The following is a 19,310-nucleotide window of genomic DNA, read 5'->3' as shown; positions in this document are numbered from 1 at the left end:
AAAAAAAAAAAAAAATAAAGAAAAAAATTAATGAATATAGTGTCTGGCCCTCCAAGGGTTTAGTAATTTCAATAAATCAATTTTGTACAAGTTTTTGCTATGTAGAGTTGAATCTTGCTCTATTTATCCCATAAGGTTACAGCTAGTTCTCTGCTTGAACTAGAATGTCTTGTTTTAGTCCCTGAGTGCTAAGCAGATCTCTAATATTCCTTATGATGTAGCTGTTCTATAGTGAGTCCAGAACCTGACTCTTTATTTAGCTCTCAAAATTCTGATAATACTGCAATGCCACTTTGTTGCAATATTCTGCTTTTTTCTTCTTCTCACTTAATTATCTGGTGGCACAGCACATGCTTCCATGTTGTGGGGGTTGATAACCTGAGACAAGATTATCTCACTGTCTCAGTGTTTAAAAGGAGCAAACATGGAGTTTGACTCATTTCTTCTGCTAGAACCTCTGAGCACATCTTGCTTATGGTTTCAGTTGCTGTTGTAAGTGAAATGAGCACCTGGTGTAGCTTTGGATTATAGTTATTTCTTTTTCTTGCAGCTATTCATCGTTTAGATCGCTTAACATCAGGGTTACTGTTATTTGGAAGAGAAAAGAAGATAGCACAAGAGATGGATAAGCAAATTCGGGAAAGGCAGGTAGAAAAGGAATACTTGTGTCGAGTGGAAGGTAATTTTCCAGAGTAAGTGGACCTTTTGATTTTTGGATGTCATATATTGCAATTTTAGAAATCATTCAGTTATTTTAGTAAGCAAATCAAGATTTCAACTTTGTCTGATGTGTGAAGAATTGTATAGGAATTAATCATAAGAAACTGTATGAGTATTTCCAGAACTTTTGTATTTTTTGTCTCACTAAGTGAAATGGGTACCTTTTGTTAAATTGATTGTACTGCTAATATTAGTACCATTATTTTGTTTGCTTTATCGATGTATAGGGTGAGGCAGGGACATGGACAATTTTAAAAACTCAATAATTAAATAAAGAATTTGTATTTTCCAAATTACAAGTATGCCATCTTAATGTACTTATTTTTTGAAGATAATAGCCTTGAGGTGACCTCCGTTTCTGTGTACGATTCTTCTAATCTTCCACATGCACTTCCCATGATTTAGCATAGCATCTCCAAAGGAATTCCAGCAATTTTTTTGCAAATCCCTTCTTTCAGCTTTAAAGTATTGTGTAGGAGATGACAGTACCTCCCATAAAAAAAAAAAAAAAGAAGTCACATGCTGAAAGCTCTAGGGATTTTGGAGGTCAAGAAATGTCAATTCCTGTAGATGATGTGGTTTTCAAAAAGCAGTCATACAGCGTCCTTTGACATCCTGGTGGTATGAGATGTGTCATCTTGCTGAATCCAACTGCCTTTATTAACTTGAGGGAACCTAGTAGCTAGTTCATCATTAAAGAATGTTGTGGTTATGTTAGCATAAGTGGCTTGGCATCACACTTGTAATGCCCTTACATTTACATTTCCATCTTAAAATGCCATGAGATGAAATTGCACACCACACTGTTATTACCTGGCCATTGTGCAGTGGTTGTTGGTGGAATTGGCAAGGGTTTTCTTCTGACTACTAACAAAAGTTTTTTTGTTTATTCACAGAACCATTTAAATGAGAGTGAGCTTCATCGAACACCCATAGATTGTGAATAAAGTCTTCATCATGATCCATTTGAGTTAACATTTCTTGACAAGAATTTTTAAAGATAACGAGATCATTAGGTTTAATTCTTGCATACCTATACCTTGTTAAGGATGGAAATATAAGTACTGGTGCAATATTCATGCAGAATGCTATGGACCCTGTTTGGTTGATTGATTTGGTAGTTGTTGGCGCATCGGCTTCTGTGGCCATATTGCACCTCCTAAGGTTTTTGCAGTACTTTGATCCAAGCCCGAGGCGGGAATCGAACCTGCGACCTTTGGGTTGCCGGGCAGGTACTTTACCCACTCGGCTAGCCCGGTCGGCACCCTGTTTGGGAGCAACCCTGATAGCTGCATTGTTTTCTGGTGTACAGGTGCTTCTTGTTTCACCCAGTAACTTCTTTTGGAAAGTAGAACCAGTTTCTTCAAATTACACACCTATGTTTTAATGGCATGAACAGACAGTACAGGATCTTGATGCTTAAACTTAGCATGAATTTGAAATAAATGTTGAGTGGCCTTGTTTTTGTTGATTTTGTAAAATGCCTTGATGGCAAAAGCATGTTGTACATTATTCCACTGTTCCTTGGTTACTAAATGGCATGATGGGGCAAGGGTATGTCAAGTAACACAATCCTCCTCCTCATCACTCTGGTATCCAGAAAACCAGTTTTTAAAATCGCCCATTTACCTGCCAACACTGTATTTGATCAATTAAACTGGTAATGGTACACCATTTTACTGGATAGCAGCAAAACATTTAATGGGTTCCTTATATACAATAAATTGAAAAATATTAACAAAGCTATGCATTTATATACCCCCTGACATGAGAACTTCATTAGGGAGCACACAACAATTTAAGTATTTACAGTTACATTTCACTGTTTAGGATATAATGTTGTGTAGGATATATAAGGTTGATAACAAATATTGGATAACATCACTCAAAACAGTTGAGTTACATCCTGACATCAAGAGGAATTTGTCAATTAATTTGGCAGAAACAGGGGGTATTGTCCTAGCTGGGCATATGGGAGGAGATAATTTGGTTGTTTGTTAAAAAAAAAAAAAAAAAAATAGCAACGCATGAAAGAGACAGGCTCTCTCTAGCATCTATCTCATACTATCTCATCTATATCATATCTCATGGAATATCCTTAGAGTTAAAGACAGCCAAATGCCATTAATAAAGTCACTACTCCTGTGAGGGACTTTAGACAATATCCCACCAAATAGAAATCAAATAGAAATTGCTTCCAAGTTGGTACTTGTGCATGCATCAGATCTGACATTCCCTGTTAGAGACCTCAGTAATTTGGAACTCCTCTTTTTGGTCTTCTCTAGCTTAAAGGCCTGCTGTGAGTCATGAAACAAGTAAATAAATAGGCTGTGTTAAGGTAACTAAGAGTAAGAACAGGTGTATGTATACTTACATATACACCAATGCTAGGAGCATAGTTAATAAATTTGATGAGTTTGAAGTCCTAGTCAATTCATTAAATGTAGATATTGTGGATATATCAGAGACAGTGTCACTCAGATATAAGGGACGCAGAATTTGAATATGGAGAGTAAAATGTGTACAGAAAGGATAGACAGGATAGGAGTGGGGATATGCTCTTAGTTAAAAAGTGCATAAAATCTAGCACAGTACATAAGGTTAATATGGGTGGCTAGTGCAATGTTGAGTCAGTTTGATGTGATATAAACACAAGGAAAGCAAAAATGTGTTATATTCTTAATGACTCTAATGAGTACAGTGACCGGTTGTACTGAGAAATAGTGGGCCATTAAATCGTAATGTCATATAATGGGAATTTTTACTTTCCAGATATTGACTGCAACTTGTGGGTTTGTTGCTCAAACACTAGCAAGAATTTTGTTGTTTTATTGATTGACTGTTTTCTATAGCAGCATGTTAGAGAGACAACAAGAGAGAGTAATGCCCTTGATCTGATTATCAGCAGTGATTATTCATGCATTAAGAATCTGCAGATAAAAGAACCACTAGGTGGCAGTGTTCACACTGTATTGATGAGGACATGTGCATATGTATTCATTAAGGGTGAAGGGAAGAGTTTTTTTGCTTTCATAATGGTGACTACAGTGGTCTCAGAGTTTTTAAATTCAATGCAGTGGGACCAGCTGATGATGTTACGATCAGCAAATACTAAATGGGAAGCATTCAAGGAAATATTCAGGGAAGTGAAGTTAACTAGGCTTTTCTTACCAACTAAGAAATACCATTCAAAGCTAAGACCTAAATGATGAACTAATGAGACTCATTGCTGAGAAGAAAATTCTATGGTAGATATAAACTAGTCTGCAATAAAATCACTAAAGATGTTAGGCAAGTGAAGGCAAATTATGAGGAATCTTTGGCAAAGAATGCAAATAAAAATAGAAAATACTTCTTTATTTGTGTAATCACTAGAAGGAAGGGGATGAATCACATAGGCCACTTGTTACCAATTGTTCAACTGTTGTTGACAAGCTGAATAAGTGTTTTGCCTCTAAATTCACACAAGGAATTCTTTAAGGAAGTGGGTGCCAGAAATCTATTAAACTATACCATGGAGCTAAATTATTTTGTAATAACTAAGAGGAAAGTGGAAGTGAAATTGTTGAAGATAAATGTAAGAATGGCACCGAGGGCAGATTGAATCTATCCAATTATATTAAGGGAGGCAGCAAATGAGATAAGCAAACCCTTAGTGTAATTATATGAGCATCCTTGGATTCTGGGAAAGACCCATGGAGACTGAAGATGTGCAAATGTATCCTCAATTTATAAAGGGGAATCAATGAGTGATGTGAGTAATTACAGACCTGTTAGTTTAACATTTATTCCAGGGAAAATAATGGAGTCACTGGTTAAAGTAGTAATGCAGGGCTATCTAGACAGGAGTGCAGTTACACTTCAAATCACAGAATGGGTTTGTCAAGGGGCAGTCTTGTCTGACCAGTTTGGTTTTATACTATGAAGGAGTAACAAAGGAACTGGATGCAAAAAATAATTTTGATATTATATACTTGGATTTCACAAACTTCTGATGTTGTGGATGTGGATAGCCTGAATAAATTCAAGGTAAAACTGGACAAACTGTTGGAGGGAATGGATAGGTGAAATGGAAAGGTGTTTTTTTTTTTTTTTTTTCTCTCTCTCTGACTGATGCTGTATAAGCTTGCTTTCTATCATTTGCTGCTACTAATACTAACACTAATATTTCTCTGTCACATTCTGTCAGCTTTATCATCATCATCATCAGCCATTTTCAATCCACTGCAGGATGAAGGCTTTTCAAGTAAATTTCCAGTTCCTTCTGTTTTGTGTAATGGCCATCCATTCACTACCCACAAACTCATGAATTTCATCTGTCCATCTCCATTGTTGGAGATGGACAGATGGACAGACACTCCCAACCACACATCCAAACCTTGGGATCTTTATCTCAGGAACAACTCTTCAAAGTACATGGTTGAAGTGATGGTTTTCTAGGCATCTCAGATCACAATTTGGTAATAGTCTCTTCTACAGTGGAAGCTTTGTCTCTTGGCCAATTTTAGGGTCATGTTGTTTAGCATTACAAGAATGAGAAATGGAATGATTTGTGAAATTTCTGTTCTTCTTTTCCTTGGTTGGATTAGTGATTTGAATCTTTTGATGTCAATGTTTGCTCAGATTATGTCATTGAAATTATTCTTGTAGGGATGAATTCTTTATTCTATACTCCACTTTAAGGTCTCATTGTTTATCTGAATCTTGGTTTTCCAATATGTTGCTAAGGCTGTTCATGATGAATGTTGTATATCACAATTGGCTCAAATCCATATCTCCAGGTTCATTTTCTGCCTACACTACAGCTCACAGTGATTGAAAGCAGTTATTAATCAGTCTAAATTAGATTTTGAACAGATTTTTGAGTAGAAAACTTGTTTCTTGTCCAATCAGTAGTTAAGCATTCCTGTCTTTTGCCAAAGCTATTGGCTGCAACTTTTGCCCATCTCTGTTAAAATATGATGATTTTATTGCTCCCTCAGATAATGATAAAGTCAGATAGCATCCTACTTTTGTTCTAAATCTGACAATTGTGGCAAACCACCTACCATTCCCAGTACACTCCACTCAATGCCTCCTGTAACCTTCTGTGAAAAGTATGTCAGAAGAATTTTGAACAATCTTGATGCTAAGAAAATTCCAGGTCCTTATGAAATTTCTCCATTTATTTTCAAAACCTGAGCTTAATCCTGTTCTGTGTCACCTTTTTGCACTTTCTTATTCTACTGGTGTGTTTCCTTCTGCTTGGAAATTTGTTCATATCCAGCCATTTCCTAAAAGGGTGAAAAATCCTTCCCATTCAATTATTGGCCCATTCCACTTACTCTTTCTAAAGTAATGGAGAAATTATTAACCACTAACTCGTAAACTATCTTGAAACCTTTCATCTGACCAATGACCCTCAATATGGATTCGTCAATGTCAGTTCGCTGGTGATATTTATGCTTATGTTACCCATCTATGAACATTTTCAACGGAAAAGTTTCATGAAACTCAAGCAGTTGCTTTTGATATTTCTAACGCTTTTGATTGTGTTTGGCATAAAGGTCTTCTAGAAAATAAATTGACAACCATAAGATGGAAACAGGCTTCCATCTTATGGATTGTCAACTGTTTTTGAAATTGGGTATCCTGTTTTCTCTCTGACTGCTCGCTGTGGATGATGGTAGATGACTCTCTGTTTTCTAACTTCTCCACTAATGCCCATGTACTCCAAGATTCAGTTCTTTATTCTGCTCTTTTCCTCTTGTATATTAATGACCTTCTTCCACTGATTGGAAGTCTTATCCATAGTTTTGCTAATGATGGCAAATTCCACCTTCCAGTTTGAGAAACCTTGCATGCACAAACAGCTTCAACTTCTTGAATATCCATCCCCAGTTTATTAAGTGGCAATCTTCTGGTAATTCTCCAGTTGGACAGAGATAACTTAGTTAATTTCGATCCTTCTAAAACTCAGTCCTGTAATATCTCACAAAAAGGAGTCTGTTGTATCTATGTGTATTTTTGATGATACTCAGATTTCTAGGCAGGATCATATCTCTATTAGGGATTGCCATGACTTCTAATCTCTCTTGGCATAAGCACATCACAAATATTGCCTCTTCTGCATCTAAAAAAAAACTAGGTTTTCTCTTTCACTCTTAGCATTACTTATCTTTTAAACAACTACTCGCTCTTTACAAATCTGAAATCTGTCCTACCATGGATTATTGTGTCCACATGTGGTGTTGGCGGCTCTAAAACCTTGCTCATGCTTCCATGATCTGTCTCATAGTTATTCTGTTTCTGCTGCATGTGTTTTCTATAGATACTTCCATGGGCACTGTTTCTCTGAATTTGCTTCTGTAATTCCTCATCTTTCTTTCAAACCATGTTCGAAAACATGCAGTAACCAGTCAACATCCATTTGCTGACCAACTTCAAACTCACAGAACCAACTTTTCTTCTTCCTCATTTATCCCTTTAACTTCAGCTTTCTGGAACAACCTTCATTCACATATTTTAAAAAAATTACAATCTGTAGATATTCAAAACTGATGTTAATAAGTATATCCATCTATATATGCATATATAGTATTAAAATAGTGGCAAATTATGCAGGAAAGCAAGCTTTTACAAAATCATAAAAAAAAAAAAAATACCTATCTATCTCCATTGATTCATCTAGTTTTCCTTCTGAATTCATTCAACCTACCTACCTCCACAACAACAGATGGAAATTTCTTCCGACAATAGGCTACCCATCTGTTGAAGGCATATTTCTTCACATCTATCCTACAATCATTCTTTCTCAACTTGAATTTATACTCCATCATGTGCGTAGTCTGACCAAGAGGAAAAATATAGTTGGTGAAGGATGTTACATGGTTGTTTTCCACTTAAGATTTCAATATATGATTACTATCACAAGAAAACCTATGGAATTATAAATATGTTTACAAGAAAGCAACAGATACAGGAATCCTACTGAACTTTCGTCGAGTGAGTGCCACTCTCACTTGACTAAAGTCGGAATATTGAAATCTTTCATCTTAAGAGCTTACTGGATCTGCAGTAAAGAAAACCTCCAACAGGTTATAGAAAACCTCCTCTATAACCAGACTAGCCCTTAGAAATGGATACCTCTATATATCAATAGAAAACAGTAGAGTACTGTGACAATATGAACCAACTTCAACCAAGTAATAGCAGGCCCACCATTTGCATACCATATATACCCAACATGCTTGTTAAGATAGAAAAATAAGCAAGGAAATATGGAATCAGCATTTGCTTCAAGGGATTGCATCTGTAAAACAGATTCCAAAACACCAGTCCAACTACTCCAACAATCCTAGAGGCCTTATTTACAAAATAGATTGCAAATGTGGCAGTACGTACAGAGGAGAGCCAAACAGAACACTTAGTTCCAGAATTAAAGAACACAAAAAGACATTCAATATGGGAGGATACAAAAATCTGACACAGCCCTGCATGCATTGCAATCGGGGACATGTGGCAGTTCAATAATGCTAGAGTCCATTTCACAGACTGCCAGTAAAAGAAAAGAAAATTTATGGAAGCGTTCTTTATAAAAATGTTTGAGACCACTTCTGTAAACAGAAAACAAGGGATTGAATTCAACCAACAATACTTTAAATATATTTAAAAAGACATTGGTGCTTATTTTGCATAAAGCAGGAGACTACACTTTAGGCAATACCAGGTACCTACCTGCTCACCCAAGAGAGGCCTTGCATAGTCTCATCTATGTTCTTCAACAAATGTATTTACTTTTCTCCATGTAGGTATATATGCAAGTATACATGCACCTGTTCTTACTCTTAGTTATGCTAACATATTTATAAATACATTGTGGAACAAGTAAATACATGTATTTACTTGTTCCACGATGACCCACAGCAGGGCTTGAAATTCCCAACACTTTGCATCCAGGCAGCTGTATTGTTACCTCTGCCTGTGACCCTAGTTAATCTATTAGTGTCCTCTTCCTCCAAGATATCAGTTTTCTGATCCATCTATCACTGCCTTGATAGCATCAGCAAATATTCTTGCACTCATTCTATTTAAAAACACTCCCTCCTTTGAATGAGTTGAGACCATACTGAGAAAAATTCTACCCCATGAGCCTTGCATAGTCTCACCTGGGCCAGATTGGTTAACAAGACTTTTGACTTGTACTTTCTCCTATTATGTCTGGGCAGAATTGCAGACATCTTCAAATTTAATCCTAACTTATGACCTTTTCCAACTTTGCCCTGTATTTGTTAAGTCGTCAGGTTCTTCTTTTCTTAATATCATTAGTGCTAACATGTACAACAATATCATCATCTATTTTTGGAACTAAGGGCAAGTTCCTTTCTTTATCCATTACAGTGGATAAAGGAATGGTTAAGTGTTAAGAAACAAAGAATAATTAGAAATTGTTGCTGCTCTTTATGGATGTTATGAGTTGGTGGGTCCCCTTACAGTGTTATGTTTTTGTTATGTATTAATTATTCACATAGGTATTACAAGTTTGCTAATGATACAAAGGTGAAAGTAATCAGGTTATGCTACTTCACTGAGATAGAAAAGTTATTTGAATATCAGCTAAATTATAATAGTGGAAAATGGAAGGTCTTGTATATAACATTACAGTAATACTAGAGCAGGTTATTTCTTGGATAGCACCAAACTCAAGATAATTGATAATTAAATGGACTTCACAGTTAACTATACAGTTTGATGTGAAGTTCTCTGCACTCAGATAGTTTCTGCTAGGCAACAAAGAGGTGATTATTATATAAGGTAATGCTCATGCCACATCTTGAATATTGCAGACTAACTTGAAGACTACATTTTAGGGAACATGTGGACCTGTTAGAAAGGATATAGAGGAGTTTGGTAAAAAGCATAAATGGTTATTATTGAGAGAGAGACTTGTTTTATAAGTTATAGTGTTTGGAAACTAGGTATCTGCAGGGTGACCTGATGGAAGTTTTTAAGACCTTATCCATAATCATGTGGCACACATTGGGGGACAAAAATTTAAAGAATAGAAGGGATAATTGCAGAATAATATCTGAAAATTTTCCTTTCATCAAAGTGTGATTGACTGTTGGAATAAACTACCTTAGAATTGAAGTTTATTCCAGCAGCCAAGTTTATCTAAATTTGAAGAGTCTTGGAAATATTTGAATGAAATGAGTGATATTATATTGGACTCTGTGAAATGACATATGCCATGGGCCGTCTTGCACAGCACTCTCTTCCAGCCATCCCCCCCACCCGCTACATATATTAATAATAATATTAGCGTTTTTCAGTACTAATTACGCCACTCTGCGTGGTTTTCGATTTTTGTAAACTAATAGCTGTTTTTAACTCAGTTTTTTTTATGCTGGTTTCAGAAATGTTTTTTTTTTTTTTTTATCACATACCATTTTTTCCCAGATCATTTAAGTTAGTATCAGTTTGTATTGTTGAATGTATTTAGTTAGGAGTATACACTGGAAATTTGTAAACTAAATCTTCACATGTTCCTAATCACAGTCGTTTGTGTCTTGACCTTGAACGCCATGCAGTGTTAAAGCAGTGTGAGCTCAGTTTATTTTTGCGGTTATCATGTCAAATTTGTGCTGAAAAGTGAGTAAAATGTCCTCACACAAGTGTTTGAACAATCTGAATTTATTTTGTTATATTTGTGGAAGTTATGTAGTCCTCAAGCAAAGACAAGGTATTACAGAATTTATACAAAATATGTATTATACTTATTTTGGAGTGAAACTTGGTGACCAGGATAAAAAATAGGCTCCACATAAAGTTTACCAAACGTGTGTTGAAGCATTGAAATTGTGGAAAAATGGTACAAAGAAGGCTGTGCCATTTACAATTTCCATGATTTGGTGGGTGACCACAAATCACTGTGATGATTGTTACTTTTGCTTAGTTAATGTAGAGGGATACATGTAGCACTGTATTAGAAATCTGTTAGCTTAGTATAATAATAATTTATTTATCAATGGCTTTTTAGGGGGTGTTGCCTTAAAAAAAATTATGAATGTACAAATATACAATTGAAAAATGTACAGTTCTGAAATTGTACAGGTAATGTTCAACAGGAAAGACATAAATAAATTGGAGTTTTTTGTACATTTCTTTACAGAATACTTCGAAAAGCATCACTACTTATAATATCATTGTGAACATTTTTACAATTAAATGAGGAGAGAAAAGAAAAATGATGAGATACACGCACAGGGGTAGTATAGTATTATCAATTAATCAGTAAAATTTATTAATCTTATTAAATTTCATCAATTAAATTGTACTTTTTAACTATATTTTTTAACTATAATGACCTAGATTTTACAAATGTAACAGTATAAATTAATACATAACTTGACAGGAAATATGAAAGTCATGTAATGTAACTTGGAGATAATACTCGATACTGAAATATATACAGGGTGTTTCGGTTAAACGTTTCAGAACTTCTAAGAGGGGTAGGGTGCATCCTGACAACTCGAAATCATATAGCAATGTGGGGTCGGAAATGCTTTCCTGAAGCGGTGTTGTACACAGAAGCACCATAAAGAAAAGAGACCGTAAGTGAGAAATCGTTTTAATAATACATGAAAAGAAGCAAAAAGGTACATGGATTAAAGTAAGTGTTCGAAGTTTCTTCCACGGGCTACAATGCACGCCTCACATCTCCGACACATGGACATCCGAACATTCTGGAATACTCCAGGCGAATTTCGAATTTCTTCGGCAGCTACTGCGATTCTTGCAACCAGCTCCTCAGCATTGTCAACAGGGGTGTCATAAACTAGCGATTTCATATGACCCCAGAAATAAAAATCAAGACATGATAGGTTGAGTGACCGAGCAGGCCAACGCACGGGACCACCACGTCCGATCCACTGTTGACCAAATGTGACATCCAGGTAGTTACGAACATCTCCGCTATAATGGGCAGGGGCTCCATCGTGTTGGAACCACATTGTCTGTTGCGTCGATGCAGAAATCTGTTCATCTCTCAAAAGTTGTGGCAATACTTGCTGCAGGAAGATCAAGTAGATAGGTCCGGTTAGACGACACGGTAACAGGTAAGGTCCGATGAGGTGATCTCCCATAATACCGGCCCATACATTGACCGAAAATCGAATCTGTGCTGCACGACATCGTATTGCATGCGGGTTCTCGACCGCCCAGATATGGTCGTTATGCGTGTTGAAAATTCCTTCCCTTGTGAAGGATGCCTCATCGGAAAACAACACTTCAGCAGGAAAAAGGGGATTTGTAGCACATTTTCCAAGGTACCACTGTGCGAAAGCAATACGAGGTGCATAATCCTCCGGTTGCTGTGTCTGGACACGCTGCACGTGAAACGGTTGCATGTCTTGTTCTCGGAGAATCCTCCAGACGCTGCAATGGGAAACCCCGACTGCGTTTGCTAGACTTTGTGTACTCGTTCTTGGATTCCCCTGTGCATGCAGCAGCACATTCTGTTCGACGGCTGGAGTCCGTGCTGTTCTTACCCTGTCCCTGTCAGCTCTTTCAAATGAACCTCTCTCAGCTAACCTCTGGTGCAGTCTTGCAAAGAAATTATGACTGGGAATACGCCTCGCCGGATATCGTTCCGCATACAAACGCTGTGCGGCTGGCCCACTACAATTTGCAGCCCCGTACGCCAAATGCATATCTGCTAACTCTGCGTTCGTGTAATCATCCATCCTACTAACTTGGCGTTCTTGTTCAAGAAATTCGAAATTCGCCTGGAGTATTCCAGAATGTTCGGATGTCCATGCGTCGGAGATGTGAGGCGTGCATTGTAGCCCGTGGAAGAAACTTCGAACACTTACTTTAATCCATGTACCTTTTTGCTTCTTTTCATGTATTATTAAAACGATTTCTCACTTACGGTCTCTTTTCTTTATGGTGCTTCTGTGTACAACACCGCTTCAGGAAAGCATTTCCGACCCCACATTGCTATATGATTTCGAGTTGTCAGGATGTACCCTACCCCTCTTAGAAGTTCTGAAACGTTTAACTGAAACACCCTGTATAGTGTTATAACTGCATTGGGATTATAAGTTTAGGGTTATATTTTTTTTTGAAATTTTATTTGAAATTGAATTGAAATCATGACTCAGATATTTGCTGATGCTAATATTTTTAATAGTGTTTTCAACATGTATTTAAATATAAAAGTCTGGTAAAAGTAGCATTTTGTTAATTTCAGTGTGCAAATTCTGCCAAAATTAAAAAAAAAATTGTGAAAAATCAAATTTTCTTTCATGATTTTTGAAGAAATGTGTGGAAACAAATGGACGTCATTTTTGAAACCAGCATTAGAAGAAAAAAAAAAAAAAAAAATATATATATATATATATATATATTCAGAAACAATTTTCTGAGAAATTCTCTTTTGAGAAAACAGTAAATTTTTTCATAATGCAGAGGTAGTGAATTTTTTTCCTACCAGTTATTAGGAATACTAATGTAATTATTATTATTTTTTTTATGTTTTTATTCTTGCCTTCTAGCTGTCTTGAGAAGAAGCCACTTAATATTTAAAAAAAGAAACCCTTTATTTTCCCCAGTAATTTGTCCAGACCTTTCTTAAATATATTCAAACCCACCTCAATATCTTTTGCCGAATGCAAATTTCAACACATCTGTTTTGCATCCATTCTTTTCCGATTTAAATTTATGCCTCTTAAATTGTTTTATCTGAGAAAAAGGTACAGATTCCATTGGGATTTAGTTTAATTTGCACTTTTAAAACTTATACACCTCAGTTAGGTCACATTGCAAATTGGCAGTTTCTCGACTGCATTTTATAAAACCCAAGTTTTTCTTGGTAAGAATAACCTTTTTGGGTTCCTAACTAATCTTGTTACTCTTTTCTGTATTCTTTCCAATGGATACTAATGTACAATGGATACTATATCCTTCCTAAAATGAGATTTCCTGACCAGTATTCTAGATTTGGTTTAATCACTGCATTATAAAGGTGATTATCCCACTTTTGCTAATAGAGGCAAAAGTGGTATAATCACCTTTGCCTCTACTGGCAAACTTTCTGTATATCCTTGACAGAACCCATGGGTTGTTCCATTAACTTTTTGGACTGTACAATTATACCTAAGATCTTTTTCATACTAGATCTTTTTTTCCTACCATGTGGTACCACTCAAATGGTGTGCTATTCTGGGATTATTGTTTCTCCTGGTAGTCCCTTACATTTATTACTGTTAAACCCCAGTTGTCATTTTCCAGTATGTCTGCTTAGTTTATCTAGATAAAAAGTTTTTAACCTGTGGTCCATAGGCTCCCTGAGGATCCATGCTTGTGCTTCAGAGGTCTGCTAACCTGACCCAGAAACATTTTTTATCTCTCTTTTAGCAGAACAGACATTGCCTTCACAACGAGTTGCACTAGTATTATTAGTATTGGCAAATAATGCAAGAAATCAAGCTGATACAGCACCTTACCTGACCTGATCTTTAATCTTGTTCTTCATTCATGTAGGTACACACAAAAGAAATACACTGCAGTTCTTATATCAGAAAATAATTTTGTAGACTGGGATAAAATGAATCTAGCCTTGGGTATGTGGCAGCTAGTCAAAGATTTACTGGAATTATAAGATTAACAAACACTAGAATAAAATTACATTCTTAGAAAACGTTACTCACCAGTTAGTTTGTACTGAAATTTAAGTTTGCATTTTATTAAAATGGATGATGTTTGTCTTTTGTTTTTAGTGAACCAGTGACATGTGATAGTTCAATTGAAATACTTTCCCACAAAATTGGAGTTTGTATTGTGAGTCCTACTGGAAAGGAATGTTCAACCAAATTCAAAAAGATAAGCTATAATGGAAAATCAAGTTTGCTACTTTGTATGTAACTTTAAATATATTTTGTTTTATTAACATGTCAGTTTAAATTAAAGCTAGAGGTACAGTCATTTAATTTTTAACAATTAACGCTAACACTTTAAATCACATGGGAATTTATTATTAGTAGTAGTAGTAGTGGCAAATGATGATTACTTTATCTTCCTTCATGGATTAGGCGATCTACCTGTTCCAATCTCGAAGAGGTCTGCCCATCTTTTCTTTGGTCTTCTGGCGTCTCTGTAGCCAGGTGGACAGGAGCAGCAGTGCGTAGCACACGCTTCTTGATTAGACCGGGGTTCGAGCCCGTGACCACCAAATACGGAGAATACGGAAAGGTCAGGGAATGACCACCACAACATATCCCCAGAGCAATATGGCCTTAGTTGCTAATGCTCCTAAAAACCAAATAACAATATCTTTGGTCTTCCTCTGTCTCTTTTTCCTTTTGCTCTATATGTATAAGATAATTTAGGGAATCTATTATCTTCTATTCTTTCTACATGTTCTTTCCATCTTTGTCTATATTCTATAATTTTTCCATTAATTGAGTAAATCTTTAATTCCTTTCTAGTATTTACATTTGGTATTTTATCTAATTTTGTACATTCTTTAACATATCTTAAAAATTTAATTTCTGCAGCTTGTATTCTATTAATGTCTCTTTGTTTCGGTATCCATGTTTCAGAACCATAAAGAAGTGTTGGTATTGCCATTACTTTGTAAAATTTCAATTGTGTTTCTTTCCTTGTTTTCTTAGCCAGAGTTCTTTTTATTGTTCCACATATTTTAAAATTTTGCCAATTTCTGGTTCATATCTTCTTCAACATATGTTATATCACATCCTAGATATTTAAAATGTTTTAATTGTTCTAATATTTTATTGTCTATAATTTTTGTTCTCACTGTTATTTTTCCCCTTAAAAGCCATTGTTCTAGTTTTCATCGTTGATATTTTAACTTTATATTCTTTTGTTATTTGGTTTAATTTAAATACTGCTCTTTGTAAATTATCTTCACTATCTTGAATAATTACTAGATCATTTGCAAATAACAGTGTATTAATCCTGTTCTTTGTATTTAAATATATACCTCTATTAATTTCTTCTTTCCATTTACATATCATATCCTCGATATATATGTTAAACAGCGTTGGTGATAAGCTACATTCCTGTCTAACTCCTTGATTTATTATACTTTCTTCTGCTAATTTATTACCTGTATCTATTACTATTTTTGTTCCTTGATATAAACTCTGTATTTTTGTAAGATGCTTTGAGTATCCTTTATTACTCAATATGTCCCATAGTTTTTGTCTGTTTACTCGATCAAATGCTTTTTCATAATCGATAAATGCATTTCTAAATTAAACTATTTTCATTTTTCTATTATTTGTTTTAATATAAATATATTTTCTGTACATGATCTTCCTTTTCTGAATTCTGCCTGTTCTTCTATTAATATTTCATCAGAGATAATTTTAATTCTATTATTTATTATTTTGCTATACATTTTATATACTGTATTTAGTATGCTAATCCCTCTATAATTCTTTGTATCATTTCTATTTCCTTTTTTAAATATTGAAATAATTTTTGCTATCTTCCATTCTTCTGGTATTTTATATTGTTCCCAACATTTATTAAATAAATTTAGTATCCTGTCTTTTAAAAAACTTCCTCCATACTTCATCAGTTCTGCATTTATACCATCCATTCCTACTGCTTTCCTATTTTTTGTAGCTTTCAATGCCTTTTCCAATTCTTCCTTCGTTATCGGATCTATGTCACTAACTGTATCTCTTCTGTTTGATGTGTTGAGTCTTTCCACAATTCTTCATAATGTTTTTTCCATTATTCTTCCTTTATTATATTTATTCTTGAAGTGTCTTTCTCTGTGCTATTCAAGTGTTTCATCATTTTATATGCCAAATTTTGTCTCCCATGAACATCATGTTTTGTTGTGCTTATAAATCTGCTTTAGCCTTCCTTATTATATCTTTAGTTTTATTGCGTTCTTGTTTGTATATTTCTTCATTCTCACTTGTCCTATTTTGTATATATTTAAGATATTTATCTTGTACTGCTTTAGCTATTTCTTTATTCCATATCTTTATCCCCCCCCTCTTCTTATAGTTTTTCCTGAATTGTCCTATTGTCTCTTTTGCTATCTCTTGAATTATATTTCGTATATTATTCCATTCTTTTTCTATTTGTTCTTTCTCTGATGTTTTACTTATTTCATCTTTTTTTTTTTTTCCCATATAAATTTTGTATATTTTCTTCTTGAAGTAGATATACTTTATAACACAACTCCTCCTTCCCTGTTTAATAGCTTTTCTCTTCTTCCATTTAGCCCATAACTACACTTTTGAAGCCACTAAAAAATGAACTGAATTAATATCATATCCTCTAAACACCCTAGTATCTCCACATTGTTTGGCTAATTTTTGATTTACTATTACATAGTCTATTATTGATTGGTACCTGTTGCTGACCATGTATATTTATATATATCACATTTTCTAAAAAATGTATTTGTTATCTTTAAATTATTAAATGTTGCAAAATATCTTAATTTTTATCCATCTCCATTTACTTTATTTTCTCCATAACATCCCATAATATTTTTTTTTGGCTTATTCCCTACCCGAGCATTATAATCTCCCAAAATAACATGGTCTTTTTTTATATTCTTATCTAGTTATTTTTGTAACTCTAAATAAAATTTATCTGTTTCTTCCTCTTTTCCATCTTCTGGAGCATAAATTCCAATTATACATAAATAACCTCTGTCTAATTTAAATCTTACTGTTATTTATAAATGTTTAGCTCTGTATTTTGGTTTCCATTTCCGATCTAGTAATATTGCTACCCTCCACTATCTCTTTCCTTTTGATCTACTCCACTGTATATCATTGTATAAGAATCATAATCTTTCGTACCTTTTAATTTTTTCTTTGTTTCTGTTATTACTGCTATATTTACTTTCTTCTGTTTTAAATATTTAAGTAGTTCGACTTAGTATTAGCTAAGTATGATGATAGGGTTAGCCAAAATAAAAAAAATAAAGATCAGCACTTCCCATTTCACCTATCCATCCCCCTCTAACACTTTATCTAGTCCTTCCTTGGATTAATTCAAACCACATATCTCCAAAACACCAGATGGGAGTAGTTTGTTCCAACAATCAACCAACCACCATCAATCAATCAGCTGAAGGCAAATTCCTGTATAATCCAACATGCAATTATCTTTCCTCAATTTGAATTTATGCCCTCTCCTGTGTATAGTTTGAGCTCGCAGAAGGATTCTATCAGTATTGAGCTTACTCAATCCATTTAAGTCCTTAAACATTTCAGTCGATCTCCTCGCAGATGTCTGATCACCAGATGCTGCAGTTTGTAAAATTGAAGCCTTTCTTAGTAGTAACACCCCCTTTTCTCTGCTCACCAATCTTGTTGCTCTTCTTTGCATCCATTTGAACAGATCCACGTCCTTCCTAAAATGAGGCTTCCAGATGTGTATGCAGTATTCAAAATGTGGACTAATCATTGCCATATAGAAAGGGATAATCACTCTTTATTCCTGCTGGCAAAACTCCTGTATACCATTTTCAAAACCCCACAAGCAGCCCTCCTGGCAGTTTGTCTGCATTGCTCTGAGAACTTCATATCTGAATGCATAATTACCCCCAGATCTTTTTCATTTCCACTGCCCTGAGTGTGGTACCACACAGCAGGTACCGTAATCTGGGAATACTGCTCCCCATATGAAGTACCTTGCATTTTTAAATATTAAACTTCAATTGCTACTTCCCATCTGTCTGATTTGTATAGACCTTGTTGTGGTAGCATATTTACTTTGATTAGCTATCCTGCCAGCCTTGATATTCACCACTGAACTCTGGGAGATTCCACTAATAAAATTAGGCCACAAAGAGCAGAGTCCATAAATAAACCACTCTGTCTTCTCTCACCCAGCCATCCCATTATCCATAGCAGCAACTTTCCCACAATGCCACACTGCACCAATATTTATAGCAGTCTTTTATGTGCAACAGTATGAAAAGCTTTTCTGAAACCCAAGTATATGATGTAAAAATTATTTTTTGCATCCAGTTCCTTTATTACTGCATCATAATATCCAAAGAGATTGTTCAGGTAATCCTGCCCCTTAACAAATTCTTGCTTTTTTTCCCTGCAGTATAAGTGCATTCTTATTTAGATGTTCATGCATCACTTTAACCAGAGACACCACTATTTTTTCCCTGGAACAGAAATGAAGCTAACAGGTTTAAAATTACCAGTATCTCCCTTTGATCCCCTTTGTGAATTGGGGATACATTTTCACATCTCTAGTCCATAAGTACCTCTCCTGAATCCAGGGATGCTTGCATAATCAGAGCCAAAGGTTTGCTTGCTTCTTTGCTGCCTCCTTTAATATAACTGGATAGGTCCCATTCACTCAAGGTGTCTTTATGTTTAGCTTCAACAATTTCTCCTCTACTTTCCTCTCTCATATCACAAAATCATTTAGTACCCTGCCAAAATTTATTTGACTCACTTCTGGCATTTCCATCCATAAAAATAACTGCTATGTGAATGTAGATGCAAAATATCCATTCAGTTTGTCAGTAACCTGTGCAGGATCATCAACAGTTAATCCATTCATATCTAGTGGACCAATAGGATTCA

The 19,310-nt window shown here is 35.1% G+C and overlaps 1 protein-coding gene across 1 annotated transcript in view; it reads left to right on the top strand.

The window, feature by feature from the left end:
- RluA-2 (RluA pseudouridine synthase 2) overlaps positions 1–19,310 on the top strand; it is a 137,602-nt gene that overhangs the window by 66,750 nt on the left and 51,542 nt on the right. The window contains exons 7-8 of the mRNA XM_090381048.1: positions 551–692; positions 14,481–14,617. Coding sequence (XP_090237174.1) covers positions 551–692; positions 14,481–14,617 — 279 coding nt within the window. The remainder of the gene's footprint in view (positions 1–550; positions 693–14,480; positions 14,618–19,310) is intronic.

The sequence above is a fragment of the Mastigoproctus giganteus genome, chromosome 9 (genome assembly GCF_048544385.1).
Source record: "Mastigoproctus giganteus isolate SK-2022 chromosome 9, ASM4854438v1, whole genome shotgun sequence".
Taxonomy (NCBI): domain Eukaryota; kingdom Metazoa; phylum Arthropoda; class Arachnida; order Uropygi; family Thelyphonidae; genus Mastigoproctus; species Mastigoproctus giganteus.
Note: the sequence above shows the minus strand (reverse complement) of the source record. Positions and strands in the feature narration are given on the sequence as shown.